This window comes from Cyprinus carpio, chromosome A5, assembly GCF_018340385.1.
Source record: "Cyprinus carpio isolate SPL01 chromosome A5, ASM1834038v1, whole genome shotgun sequence".
Taxonomy (NCBI): Eukaryota; Metazoa; Chordata; class Actinopteri; order Cypriniformes; family Cyprinidae; genus Cyprinus; species Cyprinus carpio.
In genome coordinates, this window is record NC_056576.1 from 10,067,318 (window position 1) to 10,079,998 (window position 12,681).

Genomic DNA, 12,681 nt, shown 5'->3' on the forward strand with positions numbered 1-12,681 from the left:
ACTGCTCTAAATTCCACTTTAAATACATGCTATTCATTTTAATTTTCTATTCATCAAACAATCCTGAAAAAAAAAAATATTGAGCAGCACAACAGTTTTCAACATTGATAAGACATGCTTCTTGTGCACCAAATCAGCATATTAGAATTCTGAAGGATCATATGACACTGAAGACTGGAGTAATGATGCTGAAAATTCAGCTTTGCATCACAGGAAAAAAATAATATTTTAAAACATGTCAAAATAGAAAGCAGTTATTTTAAATTGTAATAATATTTCAAAATATTACTGTTTTTGCTGTATTTTTGCAGCCTTGGTGAGCATAAAAGATATCTCGCCAACCCAAAACTTGTGACTGATTGCAAAAGCAAAAATGTTCAAGGTGAACTGGTTATTTATAAATGTTCATTAACAGTCAACAAAAACAATTTTTCAGTCCTCTGATAAAATCTAAACAACTCCAAAGCATAAACCCTGCTTGGAAGCCTAATCAACATTGGTTCACCCTTTGATTGCTTTCATTGACTCTTGATCAATGTTAACCAGTCTGGCAACATCCATGGAGAGTGATTTGGAATGGAATCACAGATTTAGTTAACAACACATTTAGTTTAAGCAGGTCACGTCTGTGCTGCGAGTGGGTAAAACACTGCAGAGCAAACGGCTCAACCATTAAGCTCGGCAAAGACAGTAACAGCTAACAGCTCGGCTTCCCGATGATAACATAGATAAGCATTCACCACTCTAAACTGGCATCTGTGACTGACCAGCATGGGAGGAAACTAATCTACAGGATTATCCCATTTAAATGGAGGAAATTACATAATCTGAAGTCTTGCAGAGAGCCAGCTCTAACTGTCAGATTGTGAGTGATATCCACTGCTCGTTCTCAATTGGCAAGACCTCTATAGGTCAAGAATTGAGGTGGATTTAGACCCCATATGAGATTAAGACAGCAGTTGGGACGTGGAAAATGGTGGGAACAGAATAAATGAATGCTAGACTCAGATTAATGACCTCTTTTCGGTCTTAAGGAGCTTGGAAGGACAGTCTTGAGGTATTAGACCAAAACTGGGTCGAAATTAATTTTTCCCCCAGTTTTAACCTCTGCATGGACTAGGTTGCAGAAAAGACCAGTGGCGTCTGCAGCTGTTCGGCTGTATGAACCATGAGCTCTCAAACTGATCTGAGAAAGGTTTTCCATGAAATTATCAGTGATCATGCATGACCCAAATTTTGGATGACCGATTCATTAATTATTATTTTGGGTCAGTTTTTTCTTTTTAGTGAATTGTTTGCAAAACAGTCTGAAACAACTCACATTTGTTCAGACCATTCTCTCACTGAATCATCTGAAGTGGTTTCTCAGTCAGTAAAACAGAAAGACAATATCAAGATACACAGAGAACAAATGGCACTGGATGAAGTGAATATTCACCCACAAAATTAAAACAAAAGGCTACTTTTTGAGAGGTAACTTTGAGAAAATTCAGCCACTGCTGTGTCATGTGAAAAAGCAGCCATTCATGGAGAAAGTGGGTCCATCTGTGCTGGTTTTCAGTTGTTTTCATGTTGAACATGCACTAGATGGATGTCTTTGGTCATTTTGTTGCTTTTTGCTGCTTTTTAATCTCAGGCCATCTGTGATATAGATGAGTTTCTTTCTTCATCAAACAAAGCTATTATGGTTTATAGACTTGTATTTTGGCCAGAAGAGACTGTTTAAAGTTAAAATTCCTTACTGATGGATTTGTGTCATACAAACACATAGATTTTCACTTCACAAGATGTTAATTAATGGACTGGTGTGTCAATGTGGATTACTTGTGGATTATTGTGATGTTTTTATCAGCTATTTGGACTCTCATTCTGACGGCACCCATTCACTACAGAGGATCCATTGGTGAGCAAGTGATGAAATGCTACATTTCTCCAAATCTGTTTCCATTAAGAACAATCTCCTCTACATCTTGGATAGCCTATGGGTGAGTACTGTACATTTTCAGCAAATGTTCTTTTTTTTTCTTTCCCCAAAAAGTCAGATGAAATCCTCAAGGCACACATGGGAAAGACGCCTGTATCCCATTCCACCCCGGGCCGCCCTCCCCTTGTGAGGTTGTGCCTGAAGTGCATGTCTAGCATCGACACTAAGCTCTCAGGGCTAAATAGGATTACCTGTGACCACCAATGAGATCAACCATAACCTGTAACATGCACCCACACAAACAGACCCATACAATGCACAAACAAACAAACAAACAAATCACATTGGTAACACTATCCCTTAATGATCATGTATCCAGCGCTTCCCTGCAGCCAATAATCAACCATATCCCAACTGTACTGCTACATTCTATCACACATTTATTTTGGTGATGATTTAAATCCATAAGCCTCCCACCACAGCATGATATCACGAACATTAGTCACCGCACAGCAATATGTCCACCTACAGTCCCAGTGATTCGGTTGAGAGAAAGTCGTGGTTATATTAGTTACGTTAGACACGCACAATCAAAAATTTCTCCTGCTTTTATTAACCCTCCAAGGATGTAGTTGGCACAGGAAGTGAGCAAATGAAAAAACAAAGGCAGAATGACATACTCTGTGGGTTGAGCGCTTGGCTGTGCATAAGAAAACGTGTATGTGTGTGAGTCAGCAGGGATGGATGAGTAAGGAAGCCATGAGGGCAGGAAGTATTGACAGATATGGCAAAGAGGAAGTGCACTAACAAACTGCACAGGGGCGTCTTTATCTCTGCGAAAGTGCAGATATTGACGTTTTTACAAATTACACATGGGTTTGGGAATGTGTGGGCATACGTTACTAAGGCAGTTACTCTGTAATCAGATGGACAGCAGAGTTTCCTGTGCTACAAACAGATGACTAGTTTAACTAACTTAAGATGAAAGGAAAAAATAAACTGAAAGCATTATGCACTAATGCCTACTATACAGCCTGTCACAGAAACACAGAGAATGCAACACTTCTGTAATGAAATTAGGGCTGTACAATTAATCAAATTTCTAATCGCGATTACAATTATGGATACCACAAATACGTAATCCTTCAAAGCGGAAATTAATCATTCATAGTCCACTTATGTAATTTTGCATGCTTAAAATGTGTTTTTTTCTTTCTACATGTTATGTTAAGGGTTTTTCCCATTATTTTAATTTTAGTTTTAGTATAGCATTAAAATACCATTCATATTTTAAACTTTTTTATAATTTAAAGTAGAAACCAATCCGATGTATAGTTTTTGACATTTCTTTTTGACATTTGAGGCTTAATACAAGAGAAAAGCACTAAAAGTTTTTCAGTTAGAGTGTTTTCATCTTGTTTATTTTCATACAAAAATACATCATGCAGTTGCATCAAACAATGGTATAAACATCATTCAACGTAAATTGTGATAATCGTAATTAATAATCGCAATTACAATTTCATGGGTAAAATCAACAATTATGATTTCGGTCACAATCGTTCAGCCCTAAATGAAATGCACAATTTATGAATGACAAATTCCAGAAATGCAACACAAGAAATTAAGCTTGTTTAGCTAGTTTACACACACTGCTAAATTATGCTTTTCAAGCAACCACTCTTGAAGACTGCTAAGGAAGTCTATTATTGTGACTGTATCTATTTCTGATAAACCTGCTCAAAAGTGACACATAAAAACTAAAACTCTGGTTGACCACTGCATCGCAGACAATCTCCTCCTGTGTAATTATGTAGTTCTTTGCCACAATCAGCTCTAATGTAGACCTGACTCTATGCCATTTGTCAAAGGTCTCAATACATGAGATGAAGCTGCATAAAAAGTTTACATTTCTGAGCCTAAACATAACAATCCATGTGTGAGTATCACATGAGTATTTCACCTCCCCGCAGCAAGTGTTTACAGAGTGTGTTTGAGAACGTGACTCAGAGTGGGAATGAATTAACAGTATTGTGTGGGCACTCAGAAGTCGTGCTTGAACTTCGATGAGCAATGCTTATGAGTGACTTTATACTGTTTGTGTCAACACTGTGTGCATGGGATTACTCACCCGCAGGAGTTCTGCTGAGGAGGGTCTGTCCTGAGGAATTTTTAGTAGGCAGTAGTCAACGAAACTCCGGAATGCATCCGACTCACAAAATACAAACAACAGTTACAGTATTATGCACTTCTGTAATGTACAAATACATTACAAACTTGCTTGAAGCAATATTTACAGTAAACATTGAGTGTGTTACATGTTAATAAATGTTTTAAAACACAGCATAAACTGTTCTTAAACACTGCCATTCAAAAGGTTTGGTCAGTAAAGATTTTTTTCTCTTTTTTGTCAAAGAAATGAATACTTTTGAGTAAGGGTGCATTAAATTGATCAAAGTGACAGTAGAGACATTTATAATGTTACAAAAGATTTTTTGTTATATATATATAGTTCTTTTGAACTGCTATTTATAATATATATATATATATATATATATATATATTAGTTCTTTTGAACTGCTATTCAAAGCATCCTGACCCAAAAAAAAAAAAAAAAAAAAAAAATATTTATTGCACTGCAAATCAGCATATTACAATTATTTCTCAAGGATTGCGTGACACTGAAGACTGGAGCAATGACTGTTGAAAATTCAGTTTTGCATCACAGCAATAAATTGCATTTTAAAATCTATTTAAATAGAAAACGGTTATTTTAAATTTTAATAAATTATCACAATATTACTGATTTTCCTGTATTTTAATAATAAAAAAACAGCCTTAATGAACCTAAGAGAGTTCTTTAAAAAACATTAGAAGTCTTTATCTTTCTCAATTTCGGAAAATTTAAGATTCCATCTTGTATTATGAAGTACACTGCAAAAGTATTGCATGTGTAAATGTGAACATATCTCCTCCACATGAAATCTGTGAGTAAATATGTGAATTCCTAAATATGTAAATTCCTTTTAATTTCCAAATCTCTTGACTAAAAGTAACACTGTTTGAAAGACCAGCAGACTTTCATTTTGCTGCATGTCAAAGAGTTGAGGGGCACCGAAAGTTTGCTTGTGCAATAATGCACAAGATCAGGATTTGTAAAGAACTGGCAGTTGGGGTCAGAGTTATAGCATTACACATTCAAAGTGTGAGAAGAGTGCGTGGTTGAGAGAGTATAGGTGTTTGATGAGTAGGAGTGTATATTATATATATATATATATATATATATATTATATCTATATATATATAATATAATATATATATATATATATATATATATATATATATATATATATATATACACCACACACACACACACACACACACACGAGTGAGTCAACTTCTGTTTTGTGATTGTGTAGAAGGACACTCACCACTCATTGGACTGTAAGGAGGGAGAGTCGTTTTGGGCGATGTGGTATAAGGCACTCATAGCATTCATGTTGAAGAGAGGAGGCTTGCGTTCAGCTAGAAAACAGCAGAGGTGTTAAAAAAAAATCAAATGTGCTGAAATTCTCAAACTGAGAATTTCTGACATATTACATAGATTGTGAATACATGCACATGTACATATGCGAATCAGCAGCAGAGTTATTTCAAACGTGTCAATATATTGAGTAAATTCCAGTTATATAGCATGCAATATTAGGAGCAGCGCACTATTAAAAATAAAGATTCTTTATTAACATTGATGGTTCCATGACGAAACTTTAACATCCATGAAACATCTGTAATGCACCGAAGGTTCTTTATAATGGAAAAAGGTTTCACAGATAATTAAAATAATAAGAAATAAGAAAAATGGTTCTTTTAAGAACTGTTCACCAAAAGGTTCTTTGGGGAACCAAAAATGGTTCTTCTCTATAGCATTGCTGTGAAAACCCCCTACTGGAACCTTTATTTTTAAGAGAGAAACCTAAGTAATATGCTATTTCCATACTGCACATATTACAAGTATGTACTGATCAAGGAAGTACATGACCGTTCTTTAATGCGAACATAAGACTATTTTATGAAGTTGTATGTCCCAGTACTGGGATATTAGTTTGCTGCAATGTGCACACTTTGCCAATGCAGTGCACACTTGAAATTTGTTTTTGTTTTTTTCACATCAAAGTAATAAAATGATGGAAGACTGATAACATCTATCCACTACAAAAGTAGATAATGGTAATAATTATTCCACCACTTTCATCTGCTATGTTTAATTAATGTTGCAATAAATACAAGATACAAATGATATATAAAGAGAGAGACAAAATTTCACAGACAAAAAATGGCTTATTGTAGTGGACAAAATGCCTCAGAACATTAGAGGAAAAAAAAGGAACACGGATGAAATATTAAGTTCAACAACATGTACACACTCACCCAGCTCTATGCAAGTGATCCCCAGAGACCAGACGTCCACCTTCCCCTCATACTGACCCTCATCCATGGCTAAAATCACTTCTGGAGCCATCCTGTGTTAAACACACACACAATTGTCTAATTAACACCGGTGTATCAGGACACATGATCTTCCTGAACATCAATATCTGCGGTACTGACCAGTATGGGGTTCCCACAAAGGAGTTGGCAGGAGAGGCAATGGAAGCGGAGCCAAAATCAGCCAGTTTGACCTGACCGGGCTCTGTCAGCAGGATATTACCAGCCTTCACGTCTCTAAACAAAATCACAGATACAGAGAAAGTTGAAGTCAGACAGTAAAGACCTACAGTAGTATCACAATTCCACATTATGCAATGGCAGGGTGAAAATGAAATGAAAATAAAATCAAATAAAGAAATGATAATGACATTTGAACATCTGTTCCAGATGTATACCACATTATTTATTTTTTGTTTTTTTCCTTAGTCTTACTTATTTAAATGTTCTCTGTTCTCATGTCATATCTGTATTTATGCATCAAGAACTCCTAAAAAACACAACAAATGCCTTGTGTTTGCACACACTTGGCAAATAAAGCTCATTCTGATTCTGAAAATAAAATAAAATAACATTGCAGAGTAAAAAATGACAGTAAAAATAGTGCTGTATTACTGGAAGATAATAAAACACATACGATCTCACATGTTGTAAAAAAGTAAAATAAAACATGGTCAAAAAATCGTATGCTGACATATGCAATCTTGCTGATATAAACAGTATGTCATGGATTGGTACTTTAATTATAATGGTTTACCACTTTGAACCCTGAAACCAAAGAGTACGTACTCTGAATCTGAAAAAAAAAAAAAATGCTGATTTGATATTTAAAGTAGGCTCTGATATTTAATATAATTAATCAACAAAAACTGACAATAAAATATTAAAAAAATGACATATAAACAATTTGAAAAAAAAAAAATATACTGATATGCATTATATATATATACCGATATGCCTTGCCGATAAGACGAATAGCTCAGGGTGTGCTGGTGCTAAGATCTCATCAGCAGTGTGGTCATTCTTGAAGCAAACTTTTGCCTGAATTGTGAAAAGATTCACTGTTTTGATTCACAGCTTTTCACCGCATTTAATTTGAGAAAGTACGTACAGAATGACGCATTCAGTGTGAGACAGTAAACAGTTAGTAGCGCGTACAGTATTAGCAACAACAGCCTCCCCCGGGTCCTGATGTCCATCTGGTAAGGTGTTTTATTTATCTAGGGGGTTCTGTTGGCCTACTTGTAATAAAATGACCCAGTGGTTAGTGGCCTAGTGGTTAGAGAGTTAAACTCAAAACCCTAAGGTTGTGGGTTCGAGTCTGGGGCCGGCAACACCACGACTAAGGTGCCCTTGAGCAAGGCAACGAACCCCCAATTGCTACCCGGGCGCCGCAGCATAAATGCCTGCCCACTGCTCCTTTCGGGTGTGTGTTCACGTTGTGTGTGTGCACTTTGGATGGGTTAAATGCAGAGCACGAATTCTGAGTATGGGTCACCATACTTGGCTGTATGTCACGTCACTTTCTCACTTTCTCAAATTACATTAAGACACTTGTGTTTCTGTATAAATAAAGCAGTAATTGATTTTTTTAGACCATCTATTAATGTCAAAACCACAACTAAAAATGTTAAAGGGTTAGTTCAGCTAAAAATGAAAATTATGTCATTAATGACTCACCCTCATGTCGTTCCAAACCCGTAAGACCTCCGTTCATCTTCGGAACACAGTTTAAGATATTTTAGATTTAGTCCGAGAGCTATCTGACCCTCCATTGAAAATGTATGTACGGTATTACTGTCATGTCCAGAAAGGTAGATAAAAACATCATCAGTGTAGTCCATGTGACATCAGTGGTCAGTTAGATTTTTTTTGAAGCATCGAAAATACATTTTGGTCCAAAAATAACAAAAATTCCGACTTTATTCAGCATCGTCTTCTCCCCCGTCTCTTTTGAGAGCGACACCTCTGACACATTATATACAACACTCCTCATATGTTATATCTTTTATATTGCGCACCAGAAAACATGTCAGCAGTGTCATACGTCAGCAGCGCCGTGAACGTGCTCACAACAGACCCGGAAGAGAAGACAATGCTGAATAAAGTCGTCATTTTTGTTATTTTTGGACCAAAATGTATTTTCGATGCTTTAACAAATTTGAACTGACCCACTGATGTCACATGGACTACACTGATGATGTTTTATTACCTTTCTGGACATGGACAGTATACCGTACATTTTCAATATAGGGTCAGAAAGCTCTCGGACTAAATCTAAAATATCTTAAACTGTGTTCCGAAGATGAACAGAGGTCTTACGGGTTTGGAACGACATGAGGGTGCATGGTGAACTAACCCTTTCAGGTTTCATCTGCATCTGTAAAAAAACTAACAAAAAAAACAAACAAACAAACAGCATAGATTCATTTTATTATAGTTATTTTCAAAGCTTTCAATGTTCTCTCATTAAGAAAAATACATTTAATAATGTTTCTTAGTTCTAACAAATAAGATTTTGCTCAAAACTGACCAATATTAAAAATAATTTGTTTATAATTTCTGCACATGAGAGGATAGATAGATAAATAGATAGATAGATAGATAGATAGATAGACAGACAGACAGACAGACAGACAGACAGACAGACAGACAGACAGACAGAGGCACTCAGCCAAAATGATTTGAAAAATATCAGCATATTGGATATCGCCAGAAATATAATATTGTTCATCCCTAATCAATATAACAAATATCATCCAAGATTTTTCATTTTTACTTAAGATTACTCCTAGTGAAACTTTTTTTTACATTTCTGAATAAAAACATCTCCTAGTGGAACATATTCTTTATAGAAAATAGCATTGATTTATGGTAATGGTAGGCATATACTGTAAACATAAAAACCCATCAGATAAAGATTTATCTGTCATTTACGCACACTGAGGAAGCTGATAATGTATAAACGGATATCAGTCAGCGGGCGACTCACCTGTGGATCATGTTATGGGAATGTAGGTAAGCCAGTCCTAGCAAGGCACCGTGGGTAATGGCAGCAATTTCAACCTCTTGGAGGGGTTTCTTGTGAACTGGACCAAAAAAAACAAACAAGAAAAAAAAAAAAAAACAGCATGCTTGATGACATCTTAATGTGCAAAACAGCACTGCGACATTTGATGTTGTTGTTATAATGGTGCTCAAAAAAAAAAAAAAAAAAGGTGTCAAAAAGAGTCATTCGATGCTTAGCAAACTGACACTACTCCTTTTAGGTACCTGATCCTTTTATAGACAAGGACAGAGAACTGGATTAGAACATGGCCTTGAATTAAACAGATGAAGACTAAATTACTCATACAATGACATTATGGCAAAGTTGAACTGGAATTTCTAAATCCCAACACACCACACACACACACACACACACACACACAAAACACACACACACACACGCGGAGCAATAACTGAAACCAACAGTCTATCATTAAAGCTGTGCATGTTGCCATGACAACATCTGAAGAAAACCAAAACATGAACACAATGGCAGATTGGTAGTGACACTTGAATAAAACACAATGGGCTTTATAATGCATCTAAGATGTGGCTAATAAAGGCCTTCAGCACTGACAAAAAAAAAAAAAAACCATGACAGATCCAACAATTACGGTTCCTCTATGTGAATGCATACAGTGCTTACTGTGGGTGTGTGTCTGCACTGTACTTGCATACTTGAGAGTGTGCGTAGTGTGCCTGTGTGTGCATTCCAAGTGTGAACTCACCCTCTAACAAGTCTGAAGCAGAGCCGAGACAATACTCCATCACAAGCTAAATGAAAAAAGGCAGACGAGAATATTGTGAAAAGGAAGCATGGTTGCCCCAGGGAATTCTGGGAATGAACTCAACATAAACCAGGTAGTTCTTACAGCAGTTCCCTCAGTTCACAAACGCATTACTGTATTTATATCCCTCTTAATGGCAGTACTCACCCATGCTGTGTTGTCCTTCAAGTAGCAGCCTTTGTATTCAATGGTGTTTGGATGGCGTAGCTGTTCCAAAAATTTCACCTCTTTAATGATGTCCTGCCATTTCTGAAAAGAGGAACCCCCCCAAAAAAAGCACACATACAGTTTTTAACATCAGTATTCTACTGATACCAATATCTAAAGAGCAGAATTATTATAAATCCAATATGTGTATGGATATTGGCTAATATAATTTAATTACAGCAACTGAGATGTAGACAAAAACTGAAATTACAATTATTTATTTATTCATTCATGGAAACAAAAAATTCGCAAACACATTGTTTCTACAGCAACAATGAAGTACTGAATAAATAAATGCTTTAATTTTATCCTTATACATTCAAGGACATTAGAAGAAGGTTTGCTTAATACTCAATACAAAAGTGCTTCATATGGAGGCTAAAACAGTATCACATTCAAATACTGACTCAAACTATCAGAGTTTGAAGACGACAAAGTTCATCTCTCACCTCAGTGGTCTGCTTGCCATTGTAGGACATCTTCTTAATGGCCACCACCTCGTTGGAATAGGAGTTTCGGGCCTGCAGGGAAGCAAAACAGATTTAATTTATACTATTTCTGGCTTTTGCCACTGTTATTCAAAAGGTACTTCATAAAACTGACACGAAAAAAATAAGCCTCAACATTATCAGTTTCCACTATTGCACTGATTACACTAATACTTGAAGGCAATGTTGGCAATACTGATATATCACATAAATATTGTGCGTCTTTAAAATATGACAGTAAAAAAGTAATATTGTGAAATAACTACAAATTAAAATAAGAAGAAAAAAAAAAAAAGTTTAAATAATTTATTCCTGTGATGGAAAAGCTGAATTTTCAGCATCATTACTCCAGTCTTCAGTGTCACACGATCATTCAGAAATCATTCTAAAATGCTGACTTGCTGCTCAAGAAGCATTAATTAGTATTATCAGTGTTGAAAACAGTTGTGATACTTCATATATATTTTTTGGAAACCATGATACATTTTTGATGAACAGAAAGTTCAAAAGAACTGCATTTTGATTCCTTGCTGAATAAAAGCATCAATACGTTTCAATATCAATCTAAACTCCTGAGCAGTAGTGTATGTTAAGTCATGAATTTACTGTATTCCTTGACAGAAGTGTGTGGGGCAGACATCAGTAATGTCAGTCGCTTTGCATCACGGGGCCAGCTGGCCCTCGCATTTAAACGGAGTGAACAACATCTGTCTTAAGAGCAGCATCTCCTAGTTATTCTTTCCCCTTGAGAGCAGCCCTACATCTGGATGGGCAGTCCGCATATGAGTGAGTGAGTGTGTGTGCATGCGAGTGTTTTTGAGAGAAAGAGAGAGAAAGGGGGATTTGCACAGCGGATTCCAGTCTTGCCACAGATTTGGAATCAAAGGCTTTATGCTATTAGTTCCCAGATTAAGAAATGCACAAGAACTTGTCATGAGGCTGCAGTTCTTGTATTTGACAGAACCACTGCACTGTAGTGCCGTTTCAAAAACGAAATGACGAGCTCCAAGTTTAACTACAGTTAAAAACTGACTGACGGAGAGAATAAGAGGGGTAAAAAGGCTTCATCGAGCTTAGGTATTAGAAACTATTCTGGTCTCTGACGACTCAAACTATGCGCCTTTCGTCCTCTACAGAACTTGAAAGGAGAAAAATATTCCTCAAACTTAGAACAAATAATTCAGTATTTAAAAATAGTTGATAAAATGATAGCGTGAAACGTATAGATCGATAGAGGTTGATCGAGATGCAAATGCATACAAATGGCACAGTGACATCACCATCACAGTTTCCCCCCATGCTATAGTAACAGACGTACTGTAGCTGAAAAAATAAATTTCCTCAACATTTCAATACTCACAAAGTATACCGCTCCGAAACTCCCATGGCCGATCTCGTGTAGGTCACAGAAGACTTCTTCCGGGTCATCTTTGAAAAAGAGGTTGGTCAACTCCGGGTCTTTCAGTCCTCCTTTCCGCGTGGACGACGGCATCATGAGTTAGACAGAACCTCTGATGTCCACGTGCTTCTGCTCGCCTTCATTCAGCAGGCCCGGCATTTACCTGCTTTGCCTGCAGACAGAATGGAGCGGATTAAAGACTGACTGCTTGTCCAGGTCAAGTGAGGGTCATTAGCAGACAAGAGTGACTTAAAAGATTAGTCAACCCAAAAGTGAAAGTTCTGTCATCATTTACTCAGCTCAACACTTTTTCTTATTTGGAATAAAAAATAAAACATTTTG

General features: G+C 36.4%; 1 protein-coding gene across 3 annotated transcripts in view; it reads right to left on the bottom strand.

The window, feature by feature from the left end:
- The window catches only part of taok3a (TAO kinase 3a), a 73,019-nt gene that overhangs the window by 14,535 nt on the left and 45,803 nt on the right, over window positions 1-12,681 (bottom strand). For all 3 annotated transcript variants that reach the window (XM_042753420.1, XM_042753429.1, XM_042753438.1), the window contains exons 2-10: window positions 12,301-12,511; window positions 10,902-10,973; window positions 10,393-10,494; window positions 10,186-10,231; window positions 9,402-9,498; window positions 6,533-6,646; window positions 6,353-6,444; window positions 5,356-5,449; window positions 4,056-4,137 (exon numbers count right to left, since the gene is read on the bottom strand). In XM_042753420.1, coding sequence (XP_042609354.1) covers window positions 4,056-4,137; window positions 5,356-5,449; window positions 6,353-6,444; window positions 6,533-6,646; window positions 9,402-9,498; window positions 10,186-10,231; window positions 10,393-10,494; window positions 10,902-10,973; window positions 12,301-12,435 — 834 coding nt within the window. In that variant the 5' untranslated portion in view covers window positions 12,436-12,511. The remainder of the gene's footprint in view (window positions 1-4,055; window positions 4,138-5,355; window positions 5,450-6,352; window positions 6,445-6,532; window positions 6,647-9,401; window positions 9,499-10,185; window positions 10,232-10,392; window positions 10,495-10,901; window positions 10,974-12,300; window positions 12,512-12,681) is intronic.